The sequence below is a fragment of the Acomys russatus genome, chromosome 8, assembly GCF_903995435.1.
Source record: "Acomys russatus chromosome 8, mAcoRus1.1, whole genome shotgun sequence".
In the NCBI taxonomy this organism is placed as follows: Eukaryota; Metazoa; Chordata; class Mammalia; order Rodentia; family Muridae; genus Acomys; species Acomys russatus.
The window spans coordinates 37,873,868-37,898,572 of NC_067144.1; the positions used below are offsets into that span (position 1 = coordinate 37,873,868).

Sequence of the window (24,705 nt, forward strand, 5' to 3'; positions counted from 1 at the left end):
CTCTGGAGGTATGGGTGCCGCTCAGCTGGGCTGGAGGGCATGAAAACAGGAGAGCTGCCCCTGCCTGCTCCTGACAGCTGCACTGGGTGACCTGGGGGAGCAGTGCTGGAGAGTTCACCCCAGTGGAGAGGACAAGGGAGAGCAGGTGCACTGACCAGGTCAGCTACCACCCAGGCCCAGATCCAGGGCTTCAAGTTGGTCCACCCCAAAATCTCCGTCATCTGTGAACTGTTGAGACTCATGAAAGGGCCAGTCCTGCTGCAAAGCTGCAGGATCTCCACGGCACAGAGCAATAGCTGGATAACTGGGAGGACTCCCAGTGAGGATCCAACACTAATGGTGTCACAGAAGCCAGAGAGCACCAACCAAACCAGACTCACTGCAATGGGCATTTGCAAGTGAAGAGGTGTGGGCAGAGAGAGATTCTGTGGGACACACTACAGCTTCCACTACAGGATAGTTTCTATGCTTTGTTTTGGTCTGGCTTTTTGGTTGGTTGGTTGGTTGTTGGTTTTTTTTTGGGGGGGGGGGCAAAGGGACAGCGAGATGAGTGGGACTGGGGTACATGAATCAATAAAAAGGTTTTTTAAAAATTGACTTTGGGGCTGGAGAGATGGCTCAGAGGTTAAGAGGACTGGCTGCTCTTCCAAAGGTCTTGAGTTCAATTCCCAGCAACCATATGATAGCTCACAACCATCTACAATGCAATCTGGTGCCCTCTTCTGGCCTGTAGGTGTTACATGCAGGCAGAACACTGCATACATAATAAATCTTAAAAAAAATATTTAAAAAAAAATTTTAATAGATTAAAAAAAAAATAAAAATTGACTCTGGTGTCTCTGAGTAGAAATGTTCTTTGCTCACATACACTAAAGGAATCAGCAGTAGGGGTTTACCTCGTTCCAGAGGAATCTGACAGCTTCTTCCTGCACACAATTTTTCACACGTTCTTCATCCCTTTCTTTTCTTAATCTACAATGATTCAAAAGATCATGTTGACACAAGGAAGAACGCTCTGAGTTAAACTTCTTGTTACAACTACTAAACAAATGCATTAGAAAGAGATTAATAACCTAATAACAACTGTTTCCACTTTTTGAATATCTAAGCTCAAACTTTACTTAAAATTAAGCTTCAAAACAGAGGCCAAATGAGACATGTCTGAAATTGACATTCACATATTCATTCCATAAATTAGGGGTAGCGTCTGTATGACTGTGAGTGTGTACACATAAGCTTATGTATAAAGCATCCCTTTAGCTGCTCTTCAACTTCCCAGCCAGAGACAAGGTGACAGGAGGCACAGGAAAGGCTGGTTATTCAAAGCTTGCAAACAGTTAATGACCACACAGAAGTACTCAGGATCGCAGAGGGACAATTTTCCCGAGACATTAGCAGAACTAACACATCAGACACCACTTTCCTGTTGGCCCCATGCCGGCGCTCACTGGTATCACAGGCCTCTCCCATCTGTTACTTGCTCTCATACCTCAGTCTCTGCTCTGAGATCACTGACGCCAACTCAATTCTGAGGCCTCCTCCAAAGGAAAGGCTTCCTTAGTTGCTATCCACTACCACTCCGAATATCACCCTCACTCTGTCCTGTATTTTGTTTTGTGTTCACTTTTTAATTTTTGCAGCACTGGAAATAGAAACCATGGCCTTGTACCTGCTAGACAAAGACTCTAGCCCCGAGCTATACCTCATCCCCTTTCAGAACTTCAAACATGATTATCCACTTTCTCTAGACTCGCCACGACATTCTGATATACCATCTGGCAGTCCTGAATTGTAAGCAGCACGCTCCCTTATAGTCTACCTTTCTTGGAACTTTTCCTTAGCCAAAACAGACCCATTTGTACGAACACTGTAGCTCTCTCAAGTAGAAGCCTTTTTTCTTCTTTAATACATCAGGATCATCAAACTGTTCCTCACTGCTTTTTGTTTGCTTTGTTTTTTTCAAGACAGGGCTTCTTGTATAGGCTTACTTGTCCTGGACTCTATTTGTAGACCAGGCTGGCCTCGAACTCACAGAGATCCGCCTACATGTGCCACCCCAGTTCCCTCGCTGCTATTTTCAAGTGATTCTTTATCTAACTCCTTGTGCTGGTTGAGTTCTTTTGCAGCTTGACACAAACCCACAGAATTTTCAATTGAAGGCATGCCTCCATAAGCTAGTCTATGGGGCATTTTCTTGATTAATATGGGAGAGCCCAGCCCACCGAGGCGACGCTAACCCTGGGCAGGTGGTCCTGAGTCGTATAAGAAAGCAGACTGACGCGTGACACAGTGGTGCAATTGATGCACAGATGTTGTGGGAGTAACCAACAACTCTCTGATTGGATTTAAGGGTCACTCCATGATAGAGGAGATGTAGGAGGGGAGGAGGATATGTGTATGAAAAAAAATTATTTTCAATAAAAAGAAAGGAAGGAAGAACATTTTCGAAGGAAGCGAGCACGCTGAGGCAGCTGAACAAGCTATGAGGAAGCAGGCCAATAAGCAATGTTCCACCATGGCTTCTGCTTCAGTTTCTGGCGCCAGGGCCCTGCTTTGAGTTCCTGAACTGATTTCCCTCAGGGATGGAGTGTGACGAGAGAGTTATAAGCTGTAATAAAGCTTTTCCTCCCCACACTGCCTTTAGTCATGGTGTTTTAGCACAGCAGTAGAAACCCTAAGACCCTTCTAAGGTGCCTACAATCTTGGTAAGTTCTCCCTCTCCCCACACTATTCACTGACGTCTCAGCACCAGTCTTTCTCTCTGCCCCATGCCTGTCGTTTGGGCTGTGAAGACTCAACATTCAAACAGATAGTCTACCTAAGAAAACCCCAGGAATCTACTTGTCATAATCTCACCCTATGCCCAAACATTTTTAACCACACCACTTTTAAAACGTCTTCCAAGGACTGGGAAGATGCCTTTGGGGGAAAAAGTGTCTGCCAACAAGACTGAAGACATGAGTTCAATTCCTGGGACCCATGGAGTAGGAAAGACCCTTTACCTCAATTCCCTATCAGCAACTACCTACTCTCTCGTCCTCATTGAAATAAACATTCCCAAAGAGCTGCCACCGAATTCTTTAAGCCTGTCATGGTTTTACTCATTATGCAGGCCATCCCAAACTGGCTTTCATCCCCATGCCACTACAGCCACTTTCCGGTGACCCAGTGGAGAGTTAGCCCATCAGAACTGGGACGTAAGATGTTCATGCCCTGCATGCTACAGACACAGGACAGGGACTAAGGCAGCCTCTGAGCCCTTAAAGTAGCTACTGCAGAGTCTCTTTGTACACCTGAGCTATTGAGTTGTAGTGGAATTTATGCTAACAATGTGATTCCTAATGAACACGCATTTTGTTCTCCTGAGAACCAATTTGCCTGTGGGGAACAAGAAATCTAAGTCAGTCACATGAGTACTCAATGCCTAAATAAGTGACACCAATTGAAAAAACATGGCCTGAGATGTTCAGGAAAGCTTCTCTGGTTGGCACTACTTTGTGCGTGTTAGCACATACCAACATGATAGGATGTAAGCTGCGAGGGAACTGGAAGAGGGCACCAGGAAGCCTGTGAGGTAACTGAGAGAGGACACCTGCAAGCCTGTGAGGTAACTGAGAGAGGGCACCTGCAAGCCTGCACCTGGCCTGCCCTATGGGACTCTCCCTATTTTAATTTGTATGCAACTTCTATAATAAACAGCAAACAGCAACCAAGAACAGAACAATTCCTGAGTTCTTTTTTTGAGACAGGGTTTCTCTGTGTAGCAGGCCTTGCTGTCCTGGAGGTGTCTTGTACACCAGGCTGGCCTCAAACTCAATGATCCACCTGCCTCTGCCTCCCGAGTGCTGGGATTAAAGGTGTGTGCCACCACACCCAGCTCCTTTCGGATCTCTTATGTCAACTACTTGTTCTGTGTGGATTCCCTCATCCCCCTTGTCAAGTTTTTCCACAGTATCTGCTTCTGCCTTGAGAATCATAGACCTAGTCACTCAACGTCTTTCACAATACTACATCCATGTACCAATTGCTACGCTGGGAAAGGAGGTGTGTATGGCGATCTATACTCTCAAGACGCTGTCAATCACAGGAGGTGAAGTACACCAACAGTGGCCACCTGGTGTCATGGCCACAGCAGCAGAGTTCTAAAGCCACTTCAGAACCTGGCACCCCAAGCCGACAGAACCTACCTCCTTACTTCATCTGCTAGGCAGACAATGTGCTCCTGCATTCTGCGTAGCCGGATTTCATAACGTACCCCTTTGGCTTGCGGATTGTAGTTCCTGGTATAAAAGCCCCGCCAACAGGCCTGAAGCTTAGTGGCAGCTGCATTCAGTTTCTGGAGGGTGACTTTATCTTGTCCCAAAGCAACAGGTGTCTGGGTAAAAATCCTGCAGGAAAATTTCTCTGAAGTGGTAGGAGACTTGGCTTCTTCACTATGTGGTCCTGTGTGGGACACACTGTGTCCAACTGACTCAGGAAAGGATGTAAGAGCATGCCTATCCTCCGCCAAGACAGCATCGTTGATCACTGACTCGGGATGGAGTAACAGCCCAGCTTTCTCATTTACTTCCGTACTGATCTTACTTTTCAGCCTTGAAACAGAACTCTCTTTTGTATCCCATAAAGACTTTTCCTTGTCCTTAGCCGAGTCCTGGCTTTCCAGCCCTTTCATGGATTCATCTGCAACATCATCATCATCATCTAGGTCCAAGGCAATGCCTTGTAGCCTCAGCTCCACAGTGGGTGATACTGGAGACAGTCCTGACGCAACCGGCATAAACGTGGACTCTGAAGAGAGCAGGCTACAGTTGAGCTTGTCCTCATCGGTCTGTATATCTTCCAGGTGAAGGTCATTCCGAGAATATCGTGTCGTGTGTGCAGAGGCTGGGAAGTTATTCTTGACAGCATATAACTGCTCATCATTACTGCTTATCCCAACCCAAGAATTGATTTGGAGGACAGGTTCTAGAAGAATCAAGAGAGCATTATTTAAAACAGCAAGTTAGTTATATGAAGAGCCTTTTTAATTGAATACTTAAAACATTTTTTATATTTATTTAAAACATTTTTATATTTATTTATGTACTCTGTGTGTGTGTGTGTGTGTGTCCATGGAGCCCAGAAGAGGGTATTGGATCCCTTATAAGTAGAGTTACAGTTAGCTATGAGCCGCCTGATGTGGATGCTGAACTCTGGTCCTCTGGAAGACTATGAGACACTATTTAAATTAAAAATGTGTATTGATTCTTTGTGAATTTTGTATCAGGTACTCCAATATCACTCATATGCACCCTCCCCCCCCCTTGTGCCCTCTAAAAGAAAACAAAACAAAAATAAAGATAAACAACAACAGCAGCAGTAAGCTCTCACAGTGGGGACTGTGGTGTGCCATAGTATATGCCATAGGATAACCTTTTTACCCAAACACCTTTACTTGTAAATGTTCATTAATGACTCGTTGGTGTGGCTCGAGGCCTCTGGCTTCTGCTACACTAACGATACTGGATCCTCCCCGGACTCCTCTCAGACATCACTATCGTTGCCCTGTGTCATGGAGATCCCGAAACTTTGGATCTGCAGAACTGGCCCCCTCACACACTCCAACAGTTCATAGCGTGTGTGTTGGTGTGGGCCAACTCAGAGGCCTGGATCTGGGCTTGGGTGGAAGCTGAGTTGGTCGGCCCTGTAGCTCTCCTGCACCCTCACCACCAGGATCAGCTCTCCCACTCTGTCCAGGTGAGGGTTGGGACCAGCTCTCCCACTCTCATATCCTCGCCCTTGGCTGGCTCTCCCATGCCCAAACCACCAGGGCTAACTCTACTGTACAGCCCAGAAGGCACTATCTACTGAACCGTATCTCCAGCCCCAAAGAAAATACTTTTAAAAATTAGAAATATTGGGCCGGGGTTATGATTCAATGGTAGAACACTTGTTTAACATGCCTGAGGTCCTAGGTTCAATCCTCAGTAGCGCGCGCGCGCGCGCACACACACACACACACACACACACACACACACACACACACACGGAATATAGGGACCAGCAAGATGGCTCAATGGCTGAAGGTACTTGCTGCACTAGCCTGGTGACCTGAGTTCAATCACCTAAGCACACGTAAAGGAACAAGAAGAAAATTCCAGCCGGGAGTGACGGCACATTCCTTTAATCCCAGCACTTGGGAGGCAGAGGCAGGCAGATGTCTGTGAGTTCAAGGACAGCCTGGTCTACAAAGGGCAGCCAGGGCTACACAGAGAAACCCTGTCTCAAAAGAAGAAGGAGCAGGAGGAGGAGAAAAAGGAGGAGGAGGAGAAGAAGAAGGCGACCAACTCCACAGAGGAATCCTCTGTCTTTCACACATGTAACCATTGCACATGTACCCACCTTCACACCACATACATGATAAAAAAATTTTTTTTTTTAATCAATTGCAGAGGGGCTAAAGATATGGCTCAGTGGTTAACAGTACTAGCTGCTCTTCCAGAGGTCGTGAGTTCAGCACACAATGGCAGCTCACAGCTGTCTATAATGGTCTGATACCACCTTCTGGTGTGCAGACATACATGTAGATAAAACATTCATATACATACATATGTGTGTGTGTATGTGTATATATATATAATACATATACATCTTTTTGAAAAGTTAATTAGAAGTATAACATACACACACATATTTGTGCACATATATGACATGTGTGCATATATAAAGTATGCATGTATGTGTACTCATATATACATATATGTGTGTATCTATGAATCAGAATCAAATGATCACTAAAATTAAAGTAATCAAATATTACAAAAATACATACTTTTCAGGTAGGCTTAGTGGCACACGTCTACACCATCTCAGCCCTCAGGAGGAGGGGAAGGGACTGCAGAGATGGCCCTGTGGTCAAGAGCACTGGCTGCTCTTGCAGAGCAAGCAGGTTTTAGTTCCTAGAACCCACATGATGGTACACAGCTGTCTGCGACCACAGTTCCAAGGGATCTGCTGCCCCCTTCTGACCTCCAGGCTCCTGTATGCATGTGATACAACACATACATAAAGTAAATACTGACAAAAAAAAAGAGGAATCGAGAATCGAGTCAGGAAGATTTGAAACAAGTTCAGGACCAGCTGGAGTGGACCAGGCAGATCTTAGGCACTGGGTATAAATGACTTCCTTACCACTTTCCTGCACCTCTTGACCAGGGCTGGAACACTCAGGTGGAAGGGGCGCCCTGGTTTCAACAGGAGCAAGAGGAGAAAGCTCTTCGTTTTGGCTTTGGTTCATCAACTGCCTCTGGTGAAACCTAAAAAGCAATAACATCTGCTGTCATCTAACACAAACTAAGAAGGGACAGCTCTCCTGCTACCAGAGCTGACAAGGAGTGTCTTTAGCCATTGGCAAACTATAGTCTCCTTTGAATGCATCGTGTTTTAAAAAAAAAAAAAAGGTTACATTTTCTTTAATTGCTAGACAGAGAAGGGAGTGGCAATGCATGCCTATAAAGCCAGCGCTGTGGAGGAAGAGGCAGCAGAATCAGGCATTCAAAGTCACCCTCTCCTACATAATAAGCTAAAGGCCAATCTGGTTTACAGGAGACCCTGCCTCACATCTATATAATTAATCATGCACAGAACCTTAAACCAACACAATCTCATATACAAAAACACTGAAAGACAGGAACTCTGATAAGGAAAGTGATTACTAAACACTTCTGGCCATGCTTGCTAATACTAGCACTTACCATACTACATGACGTGCCTACGTTCAAAGGCCAAGAACTCTTCTTCAGGCGTTGAGGCTTGAACCTACGGCTTCACACACGCAAGGCAAATCTAGGCCAGAACCTTGGCCTATTCTTCCATTATCATATTGTTTGGTTCTCCCAGCCAAGAAATGGTTAGCAAAGCAGCTGCCGAGGGACATGCCACACTGTGTAACTCAGCTTCTGTGCAGTGACTTATGGCCCGAGTGCCGTGATGTGAGCTCTCAGAGGTACGCTCACCTCCAAATCCCTCAGCTGCCACAAATAACAGGCTTACCTCTGTTTGCTCAGAATCTTCTCCAGTTTGGCATCCTCTGCAGTTTGAAGGCCCAGCGCAGAAATAAGAGGACAGACTGTAGCCAGGTACTGGACAAGCTGGATGTGCTGGCCAGGCCGATACGCTCGTCCCTTGCCTTGACTATAGAGCCATTCAGCCTTCAGACTGGGGGTACAGAAGAGACAAGAGCACAGGGGTGGACAATGCCTCGTTAGGCAGCAGTGACTTCCTTGTGAACTTACTTTATAAAAACCACTGGAAATTTCTCATTTTTAAAAAATTACTCAAGTTTTACATACTTATTTTTAGTTAATTTTGAGGGGTGGGGTATAAGTGTGCATGCGCACATGCATACAAGCAAGTGCACACATGTTCCTGCATGAGCACGGGTATGAATACTCATGTGCATGTGCAGCAGAAGGCAGGAGCTGAGGGGTTAGGTATCTTCTATTGCTCCCCACTTTATTTTCTGAGATGAGGTGTCTCTTGGAGCTCACCTTTGGGCCAGGCTGGCTGGCCAGCAAGCTCCAGCAATCTGCCTATCTCCACCCCTCAGCAGCAGGATTACAATCCCTGGTTTTCAATCTATTCCTAATTGATTTCCCTTGGTCTTATGTTTTAATTTTTTTTCATAATTAGACCACTCTGTTCATACTAGCGGCTCCAAATATTTTTAAATTATTCTCAAGGAAGCAATGAGCCTTCTCTCCATTTGCTTCATCAAACAGAAGAAATCTAAAAGCTCTTAATAGCAGTTTTTAAAAATACTTAATTGGTCACTTTTTAAAACTGGTAAATAGTGGAAATTAAATATTGTTAATTCTGGCCGGGCATGGTGGCACACACCTTTCATCCCAGCACCTGAGAGGCAGAGACAAGTGGATCTCTGTGAGTTCTAGGCCAGCCTGATCTAGAAAGAGAGAGTTCCAGGACAGCCAGGCCTATTACACAGAGAAACCCTGTCTCCAAAAACAACAAGAACAGGGGCTGGAGAGATGGCTCAGTGCTTAAGAACACTGCCTGCTCTTCCAAAGGACCCAGGTTCAATTCCCAGCACCCACATGGCAGCTCACGACTGTCTGTAACTCTAAGATCTGACATCCTCACACCAATGCACATAAATTAAAATTAAATAAAATATTAAAAAAGAACAAGAACAACAAATATATATGTGTGTGTGTGCATATATATTGTTATTAATCCTTTATTTTCTATACAAAATTTGCCACTAAATACTTATTTTACATAAGTAATATAACTAATAAAAATGACAGATGTGCACCATTTTGTAACCCTTAGTGAATTTATGGTTTTGGGCATAGGTCATTTATAGCTACTAATAATAAGTTAGACACTAAGTATAATCCAATAGGATCTACAGAGTAGTCCTTCCTTTAAAACCTCAAAACTAGCTGGGCACAGTGGCACATGCCTTTAATCCCAGCACTTGGGAGGCAAAGGCAGTCAGATCTCTGTGAGTTCCAGGCCAGCCTGGTCTCCACAGTAAGTTCCAGAGCAGCCAGGGCTATGAAAAAAGATCTTGTCTCACAATAAATAAATAAAAAAGTCAAAACTGAATCCGAGCACATCTTCATATCCAACCACCAATTTTTAAGTAGTAGAGAGGAGAAGATGTCAAACACACAGCAAATTGACTAAAAACGACCCAGTCACCATAGCCAATCTATGGAGTATACTACTGTAATAGACTGGATGGTTTTGATTAATTTTGTTGTTGTCTTTGGAAACAAGGTCTCAAGCAGCCAGGACTAGCCTTGAACTTGCTATGTAGCTGAAGCTGGCCTTCCCACCTCTACCTCCTAAGTGTTATGACTACCAACTTGCTTGATATTTTAAGATACTAAAAAGTTAGAGCAGGTTGAAGGTGTGGTTTAGGTGGTAGAGCACTGGCCTAGCGTGCAAGAAGCCCCGAATTCAATCCCTAGGGCCATAGAACAGGCTTGGAATCCTGGCTCTGAGGTGGTGAAGGCACGGGGGTCAGCCTCAAGGACAGCCTGGGCTATGTAAGACCCTGGAGAGAGAGAGAGAGAGAGAGAGAGAGAGAGAGAGAGAGAGAGAGAGAGAGAGAGAGAGAGAGAGAGAGAGAGAGAGATTTACAATTAGAGTATGTGGTATGCATCATGTAAGCCGTATTTTCATTTTTAAAATGAATTTATAGGGTCAGCAAGATGACTAAGCAGGTAAATGTGCTTGTCATTCAGACCGTTCTAATGACCTAAATTCAATTCCTGAATCTACATAAAAAGTCGGATTCAGCAATGTGTATCTGTAATCCCTGCATTCTACTGCAAAATTGGAAGGTGGAAACAAAACCAAGCTAGGTGGTGGGACACCAAGCACTGAGTAGGAACAAGAAAAGAAAAGCAGGAACAAGAAAAGAAACATTGTTCCCAAGAGGTGAGGAAAAGAAAACCAATTCCCAGAAGGATTTTAGAAGAAAAGGCTAGCAAGGTGATGGTTATGCACACCGTTAATGCCAGCACCTGGGAGGCAGAGGCAAGAGGATCTCTGTGAGTTTGAGGCCAGCCTGGTCTACAAAGCAAGTTCTGGGACAGTCAAGGCTACATAGTCTCAAAAACAAAACAAAAAAGGACTAAATACATATTCTCTGAGGGCAGAAAATGAAAGGAGGCACATAAAGAGAATAATGCGTGATCCCTTCTATCTCTACATCCAGTTTCCCTAAGGCTCTGATGGATCATGCAACAGTCGCTGGAAGATGCAGCCCTGGTGGGGGACAGGTTCCCAGCTCCAAGGTAGAGACTGTCAGTGATCTAAGGATGGGTTCACAAGCATCAGAAGGTGAGAACCAAACAGTTTGGTATGGCTGCTACAAGTCTCAAATTGAAACACCATGATCATTTTCCTAGACACATCAGAAAGGCCACTGGATTCTACAATAGTGTTAGGGATTAACCCGAGATGCTAATACCACATCCACAGCATGGTTTCTAGAAAAGAGTGTTACAGTTTCCAAGCTACCAACAAAAGAACTTTTAGGAACTAGACTGTTGTAAGTTTGGCATTTAGACTTACTAGTTCCAACCTCTAGAGCTATATTCACTTTTAAAATATTTTTTAATGTGTATTGGTATTTTGGCTACATGTGCATCTATGTGCCACATGCACTTGGAGGACATAAGAGAGCTCAGCATCCCCTAGAACTGGAGTTACAGACAGTTGTGAGCCAGCATGTAGACACAGAGAATGGGACCCAAAAAGAGTAGGCCACGCTCATATCTGCTGAGTCATCTTCTCAGCCCCCACCCCCTTTTTTTTGCATATATAGCTGCCCAGTAGCTGAGTATGATTTTCAATTTCTGACCTTCCTGCTTCCGTCTCTCCAGGGCTGGAGTCCCAGGCATGCACCACCATGGCCAGAGCTTTGAAATACTCTACCACCTCCTCCCCATGTTGCTAAGGCACCAGGAAGCTATATCTGGCTTTTTATATGGGTTCTGGGGATTCAAACTCGGGCCCTCATGCTTGCAGAGCAAGAGCTTCCAACCCAGTGGGCAAGCATTCCACCAACTTGTATTCCCTAGCACTGAGGCTAAGGGCTTATGTAGCAAGGCTGTTCTAGAACCAAGTGTATCCTGGGATGACAATCCTTCTGCCTCTACTTCTCAAGGGCTGGGATTACTGACACATCATCTAGCTCCCAGGTGTTGGGATTAAAGGCGTGCACCACCACCGCCCAGCTAGCATTTTTATTTCTAAACACACACTGTAAAATATTAAATGACTAGCCAGATGGTGGTGGTATGCACCTCTAATTCTAGCACTCAGGAGGCAGAGGCAGATGGATATCTGAATTAAAGGCTAGCCTGGTCTACAGAGCAAGTTCCAGGACAGCCAAGGCTACAAAAAGAAATCCTGTCTAAGAAAAAAGAAAGAAAGAAAAGAAAAGAAAAACAAAACAAAAAAAAAACCAAAATCAACAATCTGTAGCAAACTAGAAATGGTCTTTCCCGGGCTGGAGAGATGGCTCAGAGGTTAGGAGCATTGACTGCTTTTCCAGAGATCCTGAGTTCAATTCCTAGCAACCACATAGTGGTTTCACAACCATCTATAATGTGATCTAATGTGCACTGTATACATAATAAATAAATAAATCCTTTTTTAAGTCTCTTCTTGGCTACCTGCTGTCCTTCCTCTGAGTGCCACCAGGTCTCCCCCTCCAGGGGACATGGTCAAATGTGAGGCACCATAGTACGTGAGAAAGTCATATCACACTCTCCACTCAACTGTGGAGAATATTCTGACTTGATACCCTATGAGAATATATAGGGGGAGGTAATCCCCCTCAGAAACAGTCATAGGGGAGGGGAATAATGGGAAAATGGGGGGGGAGGAATGGGAGGATACAAGGGATGGGATAAATATTGAAATGTAACAAGAATAAATTAATAAAAAAAAATCCTTTTTTAAAAGAAGAGGAAGAAGAAGGAGGAGGAGGAAAGAAAGAAATAGTCTTTCTCAAAGCTTCTTTGATTGATGCCATGTTAAACAGAGCATGTTTACCTTTCCTTCTGAGAAATCACGTATCCATCCAGGACTCTGAGATTCAAACACCAGCTAACGATGTATGGCCGATAGTCAAACCCGGGAATGGACGGGGTGGCCATCACACAAGGATTGTTCATAATTGACAACTGCTCCAATTCACTTAGAGAGGCCAGAAACGAGATCTACAACAAAAGACGTCCTTGTTGAGCAAAATGAATAGTCTGTGTCAAGCACAGGGTTTCCGCTGATTGCCTAACTTTGGCAGCATTTGAGAATGCCACAATTTCCCACTTGTTCTAAAAAGCATCAAGCAATACTCTACTATTAGCCACTGAGTTCCAAAACACTAAAAACCTGGCCATTTGTCCTTGCTGAACAACAGAAAAGGATCGGAATTATCTCCCAGTTAAGAAAACCCTCTTTACTTTTTGTGAGGCACGGTCTCATTCAGCCAGGCTGGCCTTTAGCTTCTAATCCTCCTGCCTCCATTTACCAAGCACTGAGCTTACAGGCATGCAAGGCTATGCCTGGCTTGAAAACAACTCTTTAAAAACATAACAGCAGCCAGGGAAACATGGATGTATATTACTGGCCCCTATAGAGATGTCTCTCTCCTACCAATCACCAGCGTGATGGTAATTGCAGCATCACAACTGAAGCTCAGCCTGATAACCTGCCCATGTGAAGAAGAATCGTGATGCTCTAGGGCCGAGTGTTTCACCGTGGCAGCATTTTCCCCCAACATGGTCGTAGTCTAAAAGTAAGCTGGAGCAACTGTCCTGTCTCTCCTGGACTCTCCCCTTCCTGGATCCCACGGAGCAGCTTCAAATTTTACCTCATTTAAGTCTCGGATTTCATTTTCTGCCAAAGACAGTATAGAAAGACTTCTGGGCAGGTAAGCAGGTGCCATTCTAAGAGAGGTGATGATGTTCCCATGTAAAAGCAAGGTCTTGAAAGAGAAAATTTACAAATTAACAAATCATGAGTAGACAGTCGGGTATGGTGGCACATGCCTTTAATCCCAGCACTGGGGAGGCAGAGACCAGCCTGGTCTACAAAGCAAATTCCAGGACAGCCAAGATTACACAGAAAAGCCCTGTCTCAAAAAACCAAAAAATACAAATAAGTTGCTAGGTGCGGTGGTGCACACCTTTAGTCCCAGAACTTGGGAGGCAGAGGCAGGCTGATCTCTGTGAGTTTGAGGCCAGGCTAGTCTACAAAGCAAGCCCAGGACAACTAGGGCTTGTTACACAGAGAAATCCTATCTTGAAAAACCAAAGTAGATAGATAGATAGATAGATAGATAGATAGATAGATAGATAGATAGGCAGGCAGGCAGGCAGACAGGCAGGCAGGCAGACTACACAGTGCCAAAACGATGCCTATAAGAATAAAGATTATACAGCCAGACGGGGTGTACACGCCTGTGGGAAGGATTGTAAACTTTCTGAAAGCAGTCTTGGCTGGCTTTGCCCTTCGACACACCATGGATACTCCCTGAGATTAACCTTGAGATAGACTGGGTAGAGCCATCCTGGGCCTGGAATTCAGGAAGCTGACCTGGACTATTGTTTCTAACCGACTGGATAGCTAGCTTGGCGGATAAGTGCTTTATAACCATGAGCATCTGTTATCAAATCCCCACCACACACTTAAAAAGCTGGACATGGGGGCTGGAGAGATGGCTCAGAGGTTAAGGGCGCTGACTGCTCCTCCAGAGGTCCTGAGTTCATTTCCAAGCAACCACATGGTGGCTCACACCATCTATAATGTGATCTAATGTCCTCTTTTGGCATGCAGGTGTACATGCAGGCAGACAGAGCACTGTGTACATAATAATAAATAATTTTTTAAAAAGCTGAACATGGTGGCTCATACTTATAACCCAGCGCTGGGGGGAGGGGGCAGAAATAAGTGGATTTTTAGCCAGCCAGTCAACAGCTAAGAACGTGAGCTTCTGGTTCAGTGATACAATATTTCAAAGTAATAAGATGGAGAGGGCTAAAGAAAGATGCCCAACATCCTGTTCTACCCTCCACATGTGCACACATAGGTATGTTCATCTACACTCATGTCCATGCACCACACCCATATCTACCACACACACACACACACACACACACACACACCTCATGCATGCACATGTGCACATGCACATAAAATAAATCACACACAAAGCACATTTCACAAAGGAGATAGATAAGCCACAATTCATACTTTAACAACTACATTTCTGGCTTGCTAGAAGCCAAAGAAAGGTGGAAAGTGTCACTTGCAGACACGGCTAACTCATATTACGTCAGTGATGATAGTCCAAGGGACTGAGGGATGTTGCAGTGGTTAAGAGTGCTTCCTACTCTTGCAGAGGCCTAGGTTTAGTTGCTGTACCAGCGGCTCACAGCCACCTGTGACTGCAGTCCAGGATATCCAGTGCCTGTTTCTGTCCTCCTGCGCACCTGTGTGCATACAGACTGCCAGACACACATGCGTGCACATGCACATAAATTGTTTAGAATTACTGCTGCTATAAAATGACTACTGCTCAGGATGCAGGGAAAGTAGAGCTTCACATTCCACTTCTTTGAGAGTCTATCTGCTGCTAATAATATTCAATTAAGCACAAAATACAGGGGAAAGTTCCAGGCCAGCCTGGTCTACTAAATGAGTCCAAGACAGTCAAGGCTACACAGAGAAACCCTATCTCAAAAAACAAAACAAAACACACACACACACACACACACACACACACATATACAGGGGGGAAACCTATGTATGATTTTTGGTTTAGATTTTATTATTTATTTTATTATTTATGTACTGTACATGTTTTGCCTACATGTATGTGTGTGTACCATGTGTGTGCCTGGTGCCTGTGGAGGCCAGAGGAGGGAATTAGATCCCCTGAAACTAGGATTACACATAGTTGTTAGCTACCATATGGTACTGGGAATTAAGCCCAGGTCTTCTGGCACAGCAGCCAGTGCTCTTAACCACTGAGCCATCTTTCCACCCTCCATGTTTATTAAGTGAAGTTAATTTTATTAATTAAGTTATACTTCATATTGAAAACAGCATTCCTACAAATAGGAAAAATACACACACACACACCAAATAGACAAGTGGACAAAGAGTTAGGCAAATGGATCACTTGAGCCCAGGAGTTCAAGACCAACCTAGACACAGAGTGCTGCCTCATCTAAAAACAAGATAAGGCTGGCCTTGATGGCATACACCTTTAACCCTAGTCTTGGGAGACAGAGGCAGGTGGATCTCTGAGAATGTAAGACAAGCCTGGTCTACATAGCTAGTTCGAAGACAGAATGACAGACAGACAGACATAGCTACATAACAGAAACCCTGTCTCAAAAAACAAACAACACAGACTCCTTTAGGATGAATTACTATCAGACTTTACCATTATATACTTACTAAAGCCCCTAGCATTAGCCAGCTTAAAATGAAGGAAATTCCTCACATTCAGAGGATGGGAAATAAGAAGTAACTGTAGGAATAAACAATCAATCTGGGAGGCATAAAAGGAGTGCTCTTGCGTTCACAAGTTCCAGAAACAGCCAGTGAAACTGTATCTAAAAAGAAAAAATATGGGCTAGAGAGATGACTCCGAGGTTAAGAGCACTGTCTGCTCTTCTAAAGGTCCCGAGTTCAATTCCCAGCAACCACATGGTGACACACAACCATCTATAATGTGATCTGATGCCTTCTTCTGGCCTGCAGGTGTAAATGCAGATAGAGCACTCATACATAAAATAATCTTTAAAAACTAAAAAAGAAAAGAAAAAGAAAAACTTAGAGAAGAAAAAACAGAAAGTTCCTAAGTTTTTACAACAAAGACAACCTGGCAAGCATAGTGGCAAACACATGAAATTTCCAGCACTCCGGCAAGAGGCAGGAAGATTATGATAACTCTGAGACATTAGTGTGGGCTTTACCGGGAGACTCTCTGAGACAAAGATAAAGACGTGGGGGGGGGGGGGATCTTGATATAAAGTATATGGCAGGCTGAGATTATGCCAATGAGACATTTTTAGCAATTATTTGTATTTATGATAATTTTTAAGAAGTGACAGAAGACCCACTTACCTTCAAAGACACCAGCTTCGATAGATCGCCTATCTGGGGTATGTTATTGTCGGACAAATCTAGGTGTTGTAGAGCTGTGCAGCTATTTATTTGTTCCATGGTCTATTACAAAAAAAGCATCACATTACTCAGTACATGAAGATCAACATACAAAATGGACCCCTAAGTCTTTATAGCTGAGCCCCTGCCTCTTCTTGTCATTAGAAGCAGAGTTGAGGAGGAAAAAGGGAGAGTAGGATTTAGAAATTAGTCACATTGCAAGCTTTCAAGGCTGTCAAGAAACGCAAACCATCCCAAATATTGAAAGCCCAAGGAAATGTCAGTGACATCTGTTAGTAGAGAAAAGAATGTACAGAGTTAGAGTGAAGCCAAACAGCCTATGTTAACTCTTGCCTCTGTGGTCAGGGAGGACCAGAGCTAAGCAGTGTCTTTTAGACAGTGCAGGCCCACTGTGCTCATCTGCACAAGGCCAGCCAGCACAAGATCAAGCCAGTTAACATTTAGCATAGAGGCAGCAGGGCTTCCAAGGCACACCCCTGAGGACCTATGGACAGTTAATGGCTTCTGAGAAAGGGAAAGTAGGTTTTCCAGGGGCTGGAGAGATGGCTCAGTGGTTAAGAGCACTGACTACTCTTCCAAAGGACCTAGGTTCAATTCCCAGCACCCACAATGCAGCTCACAACTGCCTGTAACTTCAAGATCTGGCACCCTCCCAGAGACATGCATGCAGGCAAAAACACCTATGCACATGGAATAAAATTAAATAAATTAAAAAAAAAAAAAAAAAAAAAGAGTATGGCCCCTAGTAAGTCAACCATAGTGCATTGGATGGCACTGCACCCACAAATACATGGACAGTAACAATTGGACTCAATGGGTTATTTAAAAAAAGAGAGAGAGGACATCAAATGGGGTAGGGACGGGCGGATCTGCAGAGTTAGGAAAGGAGCATTAGATAAATATGATCAAAATAGGCTGTAAGTTGTATGAAATCCTCCAAGAAAGAATTCATTTTTAACAATTTTGGGCTCTGCAATGTCTCAGATGTATGAACTGGGGCAGGTTATTAAAATTTTCTTAACGATTTAATTTATTTATCTTACGTATATGAGTGCTCTATCTGCATGTACACCTGCAGGCTAGAAGACAGCACCAGATCTCATTATAGATGGTTGTGAGCCACCATGTTGACTGCCGAGATTGAACTCAGAACCTCTGGAAGAGCAGCCAGTGCTCTTAACCTCTGAGCCATCTCTCCAGCCCAGGTTTTTATGCTTCAGTTCTCTTCTCTCCATAATAAGCGTGGTAACTACACCTACCTCACAGGCTGCCCTGAGCTTCCTACAGACCAGGGGCTTAGAGAAGCACCCAGCATCAGGGAAGTGCTCAACAGAGGCAACTGGTATTATCAATTACCTTAGTCCCTCACCCAGCACATCAGAAAGTAAGATATAGAAATGGCTGCTAATTTATCCAAGATGATATAGCTCCTGGGTGGCAGGTATAGGAGTTGATAGAATCCAGACCTCTCGACTTTCAAAATCTTTTTTCCAGGTACCATTAAACTTTTACTTAAAGTTGAACTCCATGGGACGGAATCTCTTTCCCCGTGATTCTGGTATTTTATTTATTTTCAAGTATAATATAGATTCTCTGTTCACATTTTAAAGTATACTATAGTGTAGTATGTATTTCCAAATGGGAGCTTTTTAAAGTTTCTGCTAACGCAGATTGTAGAAGCAGACATTTTCATATTTTAGTCTACTTATTTATATACTTGCCAAGTTTCTTTTTCACAGAGAATAGATTCACAACAACAACAAAATCTCAAAAAATTCATTATCAAGAAGAAAAGGCCATTCACCTTCAGATTATTTCCTGCTAAATTCAGCCATTCCAGATGTACCAGGTCCTTCAGCCCTTCCATGCAGCCAATACTATTATGAGGTAAATTTAATACCCGGAGTTGAGTCAGTTTGGCCACACCCATCATCCGAACCAGCCGGTTATTAGCCACTGACAACTGTGAAAAGGAAACACTATTATTTCTGGAAACAAAATATATATGTCCATACATATTACTTTCACAGTATTGTAGATGGTCAAACATTCCCAAATACGCAAACCTAATTTATATTTTTACACATATTATTTACATCTATTACCTACAAATATAACTACTGGAGTTTATTGTTCTAAATGGGGTAGCCAGCCAATGCCTGGTCCACAGGAAGGAATTCATATGTGAACTGTAAATGCAGTCCAAAGCCCATGGCTGGAGAGGACAAAAACCCTAGTGAAGAAGCTACTGATGTTTTTTGCCAGTGGATACAATGTGCCTGTCAATTGCATCCTAAATAAATACATATAGGCCCACAGAACATGCTGCAGCCAGCTCTACTCACAGAAGCGTTTGTGGTGGTTAGTGGTGACTGCAGAGACTCATGATGGATCAAAGTGCAGGGAAGGAACAGCTGTTAAATTCCCAGGCCTAAAAGGGACATCTATAGCATCCCCTCCGAGGTCGAGGAGTACAGAGGAAGAAGGGCAGAAAGATGCAAGAGGAGGCGGAAAGAGAGGAAGAGGAATATTGACTTCTGCGTATTACATGGCCATTGTACTCTTGAACTCAAAGCAGCAAAAGAGCTCTCTAAGACTGGTCTGCTCATCAAGCTGGAGGGGAGCTTGGAAGACCCTACCCCTCCCTGAGGATTAGCAGACAGTTAATGGTTGGTAGAGGAGGGAAAGATACTTTCTTCAGTGGTTTAGCCACTGGTAAGGCATCTATGCTCCTGTAAACAGATTCTCACCCACGCCCCTCATGAAATTCACTGTGTCACAAAAGGGGAGGTCGGGGAGAAGGAGGAGAAGACATAAAAAAACAGGAGAGGCCACTTTAGAAGAAAAATGGGATTAGAGAGTGGAAAGGAAACAAGATGGTAATGAGATGGTAACGAGATGAGTATCATAGCAATATATTTATATACATATCAGAAAAATGAAACTCAGCATCATGCATAATCAATATATGCTTACGCGTCCTAAAATACAGGCAAAGCTGAATAAGACTTCCGCCAATTACTAAAGATGTCTGTGAGCGGATGGTGTATGTTTGGGGGTTATGTATGTGTCATTTATGTTTATGCACACACACACACACACACATTTGCAGGTACCCTTGAGCAAGAGCACATGTGCAAACGCCATCAGCATACACTCAGAAGTCAGTTCTCTCCTTCTACCTTGCGGCCTGAGGGGATCAAACTGAGGTCTTCAGACCTTGGCACACGCACTCCTACCTACTGAGCCCTCCCGCGGCCCTGTCTTCACTTTCTGACACTGCTTCTCCTTCTAGTTCACTGTAAATGTAGGGCATGTATTGGTCTTCAGAAGCTAGCACATAAAGATCTAAGGCAACATTTACTGTTTTCCAGGCATCCATGGAGTGACTTTTTGGGTTGGTTTATTAATAACTTCCTCTTACGTAACCCATACCCACCTGTATTAACTGTTTGCATTTCTCTAGATTTTCCAGTTTAATAATCTGATTTTTATCCAGAATCAATGTGTGAACGTCGGCTTCACAGGGCAAGTTGGGACCCAATTTCTGCAGGCCCTGCCCTGACCAGTTCACCACTGACCCTTGAGAAGAGAAGATAGCTTGTTAGAAAGCAGATATGGCAGTGGAGCTTAGCATTTTACACCGAGAAAAAAGTACGTATACACCTTTAAAATACACCAGAGCACAAGTATCAAAAGTTTAAAGCTATAGTAATCTAGAGCTGTAATGATACTTTTTTCCCCCAGAATTTACAAATTACAGGCTGGAGATAAAGCATGCAAGGTCCCAAGATTCCCCTATTTTGTACCTAATAATAGCATTTTTCAAATTTGGGGGGTTTTGTTTTTCTGGATTTTGTTTTCCTTTGGGTTTTTATTGTTGTTGTCATTGTCTTGTTTGTTTGTCTTCAAGACAGAGTTTCTTCTCTCTATACAGCCCTGGCTGTCCTGGAACTGGCCCTGTAGACCAGGCTGGCCTCACACTCCGAGATCCGCCTGCCTCTGCCTCCCAAGTGCCAGGGTTAAGGTGCGTTGCACCACTGCTCGGCCAATTTCCCCCTTTTTAATCTTTCATTGTTTTGAACTGTTTTCCTTTTCCCGCAGTGTTGTTCTGAAACTGGATCTGATCCTAACCAGGCTAACAAAAACTCTCTGTGTGCCAGAAGCTGGATCTGAACTCCTAATCTTCTTTCCTCCACCTCCCCATCCCCACCCCCACCCTGCCAAGTACTGGGATTATAGCTGTGGTCACACCAAGCACTAAAACTGAACTTTTCATAGAGATCAATTGTTTATAATCTAAGCACAAGTTTATCTTCAAATGCCCTAAGCAGAGTGTATGTATGTATGTGTTGGGGGAGGAGGGGAGCATCATGCATGCCCAGGGAGGCTGGAAGCCTAGAGCTAGACTGGAAATCAGCAAGCCTCCATAGCACTAGGCATGGGGGCTTTGCACATGGAGGCCGGGCATTTGAACTGCAGTCCTTGTGCCTTCGCTCTAAGTGTTCTTACCCGCTGGGCCATCCCTACAACCCACACTTTGCTCTTTTTCTTTCTTTTTTTTTTTTTTTTTTTTTTTTTGTTTGTTTTTTTTTTTTTTTTTCAAGACAGGGTTTCTCTGTGTCGCCCTAACTGTCCTGAACTAGCTTTGTAGACCAGGCTTGCCTCGAACTCACAGTGATCCCCCTGCTAGGATTAAAGGCATGTTCCACCACCCCACCCCTACCACCTCAGCTCCTCACTTTATTCTTGGAGGCGGGTTCTCTCACTGGCCTGGAACTCACCAAATAGGGTACGCTGCTTGGCCAGCAAGCCCCAACCATCTGCCTATATACACCTTCCCAGACAGATTACAAGCTCCTGCCACCAAATTCGACTTTTTTGGGGGGGTTTCGAGACAGGGTTTCTCTGTATAGCCTTGACTGTTCTGGACTCATCTTCTAGACCTGCTGGCCTCGAACTCACAGAGATCCGCCTGCCTCTGCCTCCCAAGTGCTGGGATTAAATGCGTGGGCTGCCACCACCACCCGACCCAAATTCGACTTTTTACCTTGGTTTCGAGGATTAAGCTTGGGTCCTCCTGTTTGCACAGCAAGCACTGTGCCAACTAAACTCTCCCCAGTCCCGCCAAAGCATTTTGAAAATTAAAGTACAGGCTGGTGTGAAGAAACCAACAATCGGTGCTTAGCCTCAGACCTGACAGTCGGTGCTCAACAAAGCACCGCAGCATGAATTCAAACTGTAGCAGCTCCTCGGGCTAACTAGTATGGAAAGTTTCCTTTTCTTTTCTTTTCCTCATCTATTTTTCATAGTCTGAAAGCCCCCAAAATTAAAGGGGTGTTGGCAGGTTTGGTAACTTGAGTCCTAGCGTCTGGCTGCCTCCTCACTCTGTCAGCCAGTGTCTTTCCTCTACACCTGCAGATAACCAGTCACTCTCTTTGCCTCTCCCACCTCCATTTCTTCTTTTATTGAGTTAACTTTTCTACTGTGTAATATGTGGATAACAGCCAGGGCTAAGGGCGCACGCCTTAAATCCCAGCATTCAGGAGGCAGAGGCAGACGGATCTCTCAGTTCAAGGCCAGCCTGGTCTACAGATTGAATTCCAGGACAGCCAGGGATTCACAGAGAAAGAAACCCTGTCTGAGGGAGTGGGTGTGTGGATGAGCTGAACACACTTTTAATCCCAGCACTTGGGGACGCAAAGGCTGGAGGATTTTTTGTGAGTTTTAGACTAGCCCTGGCTACAGAATGACAAGGGTCTAGGGAGAAAAAAAAGAAAGAAAAAGAAAAAGAAAACACACACACACACAATATAAACATTGATCTACATAGAAGCATGAGATAATGTAAGAAAAGCAACCAAAATATCATCTGGCTCTTTTTTAAAATGGCTCTGTAAATGCTAACTGCTGCTGTGGTCTGTTGTGTTGGTGGGCTAGAGAGGTTTAGGAAGGAGCTATCAGGGGGGCGGGGCCAGAGTAACTGCCAATTTCAAATCTATGATCAGACTGGAATTACCGTGGGGAAGTAATTTTTCTGGACTGCTCTGTTCGAAGGTTTCAATGTTTTATGTGACATGTTTTCTTATCACGTGAGGCTTCGTGACCCCCCTCTTCAAAATGAAAACTATGCTGTCCCGGAAAAGCGCACCTAGCGTTCGCACACAATTCCGAAGGGTCGACACATCTTTTAGCCGAACTCCTCCCCACAAGAATGCAGGGTCCCCAGATTATGAGCCCGACTCTAGCTGGGTCTGCCCCAATCCAATCAGCTGCTACCACACCTCAGAGTGTAACCAAAACAAAAGCTCAGGTCCGGCGCCCCACAGAGGTAGCATCTCCCAGGCACAGGCACACCCCGAGCCTGCGCCCTGCCAAACAAAGACCAAACTCGACCCCAAGACTCCGCCTGCAGAATGATGGGGGAGCGCAACGCGTGTCTAGGTCACCCCAGATTCTATCACGGATACTAGCCACTTCCAAAGAAGAGTTCAGGCAGACTATGATGCGGCATCATCAGATAAGATGCTTCATAAACATTCTCGGAATCGACGAGGAAGAGGGGCACGGGAAATAAAGAGACTCTGCCAATTTCCCTTGGGCACTCGGAACTCAAAGTAAACGTCCCAGAAAGGTCACCGCAGTCAGAAGCCCACTGCCCAGTCAGGCTAAAGAGAGCGCGGGACAGGGGCGCCAGGCACTGCGAAGGATCCTGGGGGCTGAAGTCCCTCATCCAGCCTTCCCCACAATGCTGCAGGACTGGACCAAAGAGCGGGACTACAACTCCCAGTAGGTAGTGCTCCTCCGCGCTGCCTACAGCCTCACATCAAAAGAACTGGTCCAAAACTGCACCTCTAAACCCAGATTTTCTCTTTACAACAGGCAACTATTTAATATGATTTAGTGAAGTAAACTTTGGAATTTAGGGGTGGGTATCATCGTACCTTCTCCCGGAGCCACAGCCCCGTCAGCTCGCGCCACCGCCATACTTGCCGCTTGCTAATGACACCAGGCAACCGTCCTCAGCCGTTCTGTAGAGCGTGTAGTCAGCCGTGGTGAACTGCAAACTACAACTCCCAGGATGCACAGCACTCAGCCGGCCCAATTAGCTGCCTGACCGGACTCTCAGGCTAGAAAGTAAGTGGTAAACAGTTCAGAGAACTGTGGACACCTACAGTTGATCTGCGAACAAACTGCATTGTTAAACCGTTTCACTCCAGGACCAGGTGTTTGAGAAATTTGACACCTTTACCACCTGGCACATTATAAGGACGTTATTTAAAATAAACTGGTTTTGAGAGCTCGTTGCTAGAAGCCTCTATGGCAGCTACCCATTTTGACAATTCTGAATTAAGTTTAAAAGGTTTCAGCCTTGCTATAGGAATTTTGAGAGTTAAAAATGTATACATTGTATTTACAATTTTACCTAATTACATAGATTTAAAGCCGCAGAAATTGACTTTTGTTCTGTTTTGTTTTTTGTGGGGTTTGTTTGTTTGTTTGGGGGGGGGGGGACGGTTTTCAAGACAGTGTTTTTCTGCGTAGCCTTGGCAGTCCTAGACCACGCTGGCTCGAACTCACAACGATCCACCGGCTTCTGCCTCCCGAGCGCTGGGATTAAAGGCGTGTTCCACCACCACCCAGGTGACGTTTTTGTTTTAAGTGATGGCTCTTACACGCTAAACAGAACTTTTGACCAAGAACTAAGTATATTTGACACATAAGTGACCAGAACTTTTTCTGTATTACTCCAAAAAAGTTCAAAATAGCTTCCAAGGTCAGGAACACTTTGCCTGGTTGGAAGGGCCCGGGCTTGTCTTTTTTTGATTTAGCTATGAACGCAGTAAAATCGGAAAATAGAAATTACAGTCTTTTGGAAAAACTTGATAGGGGAAGTGAAACTAAACTAGGGCTTTAAAAGTAACTCAGTGGCACAAAGGGAGACCCATTTTCTTCCAACAAGGGCTCTTAGTGCTGCAGGCC

General features: G+C 44.5%; 2 protein-coding genes across 2 annotated transcripts; both read right to left on the reverse strand.

Annotated features, from left to right (window-relative positions):
• Positions 1 to 159: 159 nt before the first annotated feature.
• On the reverse strand, positions 160 to 13,306 carry Cep97 (centrosomal protein 97). The gene is made up of 7 exons (XM_051150357.1): positions 13,187 to 13,306; positions 12,577 to 12,743; positions 8,032 to 8,196; positions 7,171 to 7,295; positions 4,188 to 4,980; positions 897 to 972; positions 160 to 333 (listed from the first exon to the last, which is right to left on the reverse strand). Exons 1-7 carry the CDS (start codon positions 13,304 to 13,306, stop codon positions 160 to 162), a joined length of 1,620 nt encoding a protein of 539 aa, XP_051006314.1.
• Positions 13,307 to 16,635: 3,329 nt separating this feature from the next.
• On the reverse strand, positions 16,636 to 23,802 carry LOC127192747 (centrosomal protein of 97 kDa-like). Its single transcript, XM_051150048.1, has 4 exons — positions 23,667 to 23,802; positions 20,162 to 20,304; positions 18,527 to 18,685; positions 16,636 to 16,764 (listed from the first exon to the last, which is right to left on the reverse strand). The coding sequence occupies exons 1-4, from the start codon at positions 23,707 to 23,709 to the stop codon at positions 16,636 to 16,638; spliced, it is 474 nt and encodes a 157-aa protein (XP_051006005.1). The 5' UTR covers positions 23,710 to 23,802.
• Positions 23,803 to 24,705: the final 903 nt, after the last annotated feature.

Coding starts and splice junctions, on each gene's coding strand:
- Cep97 (XM_051150357.1), bottom strand. CDS start 13,306: ATGTTGGGGGAAAATGCTGCCACGGTGAAACACTCGGCCCTAGAGCAT. Junction 4,981..7,170: donor TCAAGAGGTGCAGGAAAGTG/GTAAGGAAGTCA, acceptor TAAATAATGCTC/TCTTGATTCTTCTAGAACCT. Junction 334..896: donor TCAGATTCCTCTGGAACGAG/GTAAACCCCTAC, acceptor TGACACCATTAG/TGTTGGATCCTCACTGGGAG.
- LOC127192747 (XM_051150048.1), bottom strand. CDS start 23,709: ATGGCGGTGGCGCGAGCTGACGGGGCTGTGGCTCCGGGAGAAG. Junction 18,686..20,161: donor AATGCAAACAGTTAATACAG/GTGGGTATGGGT, acceptor TCCTTTTCACAG/TTGTCAGTGGCTAATAACCG. Junction 16,765..18,526: donor TAGCAGGAAATAATCTGAAG/GTGAATGGCCTT, acceptor TTTTTGTAATAG/ACCATGGAACAAATAAATAG.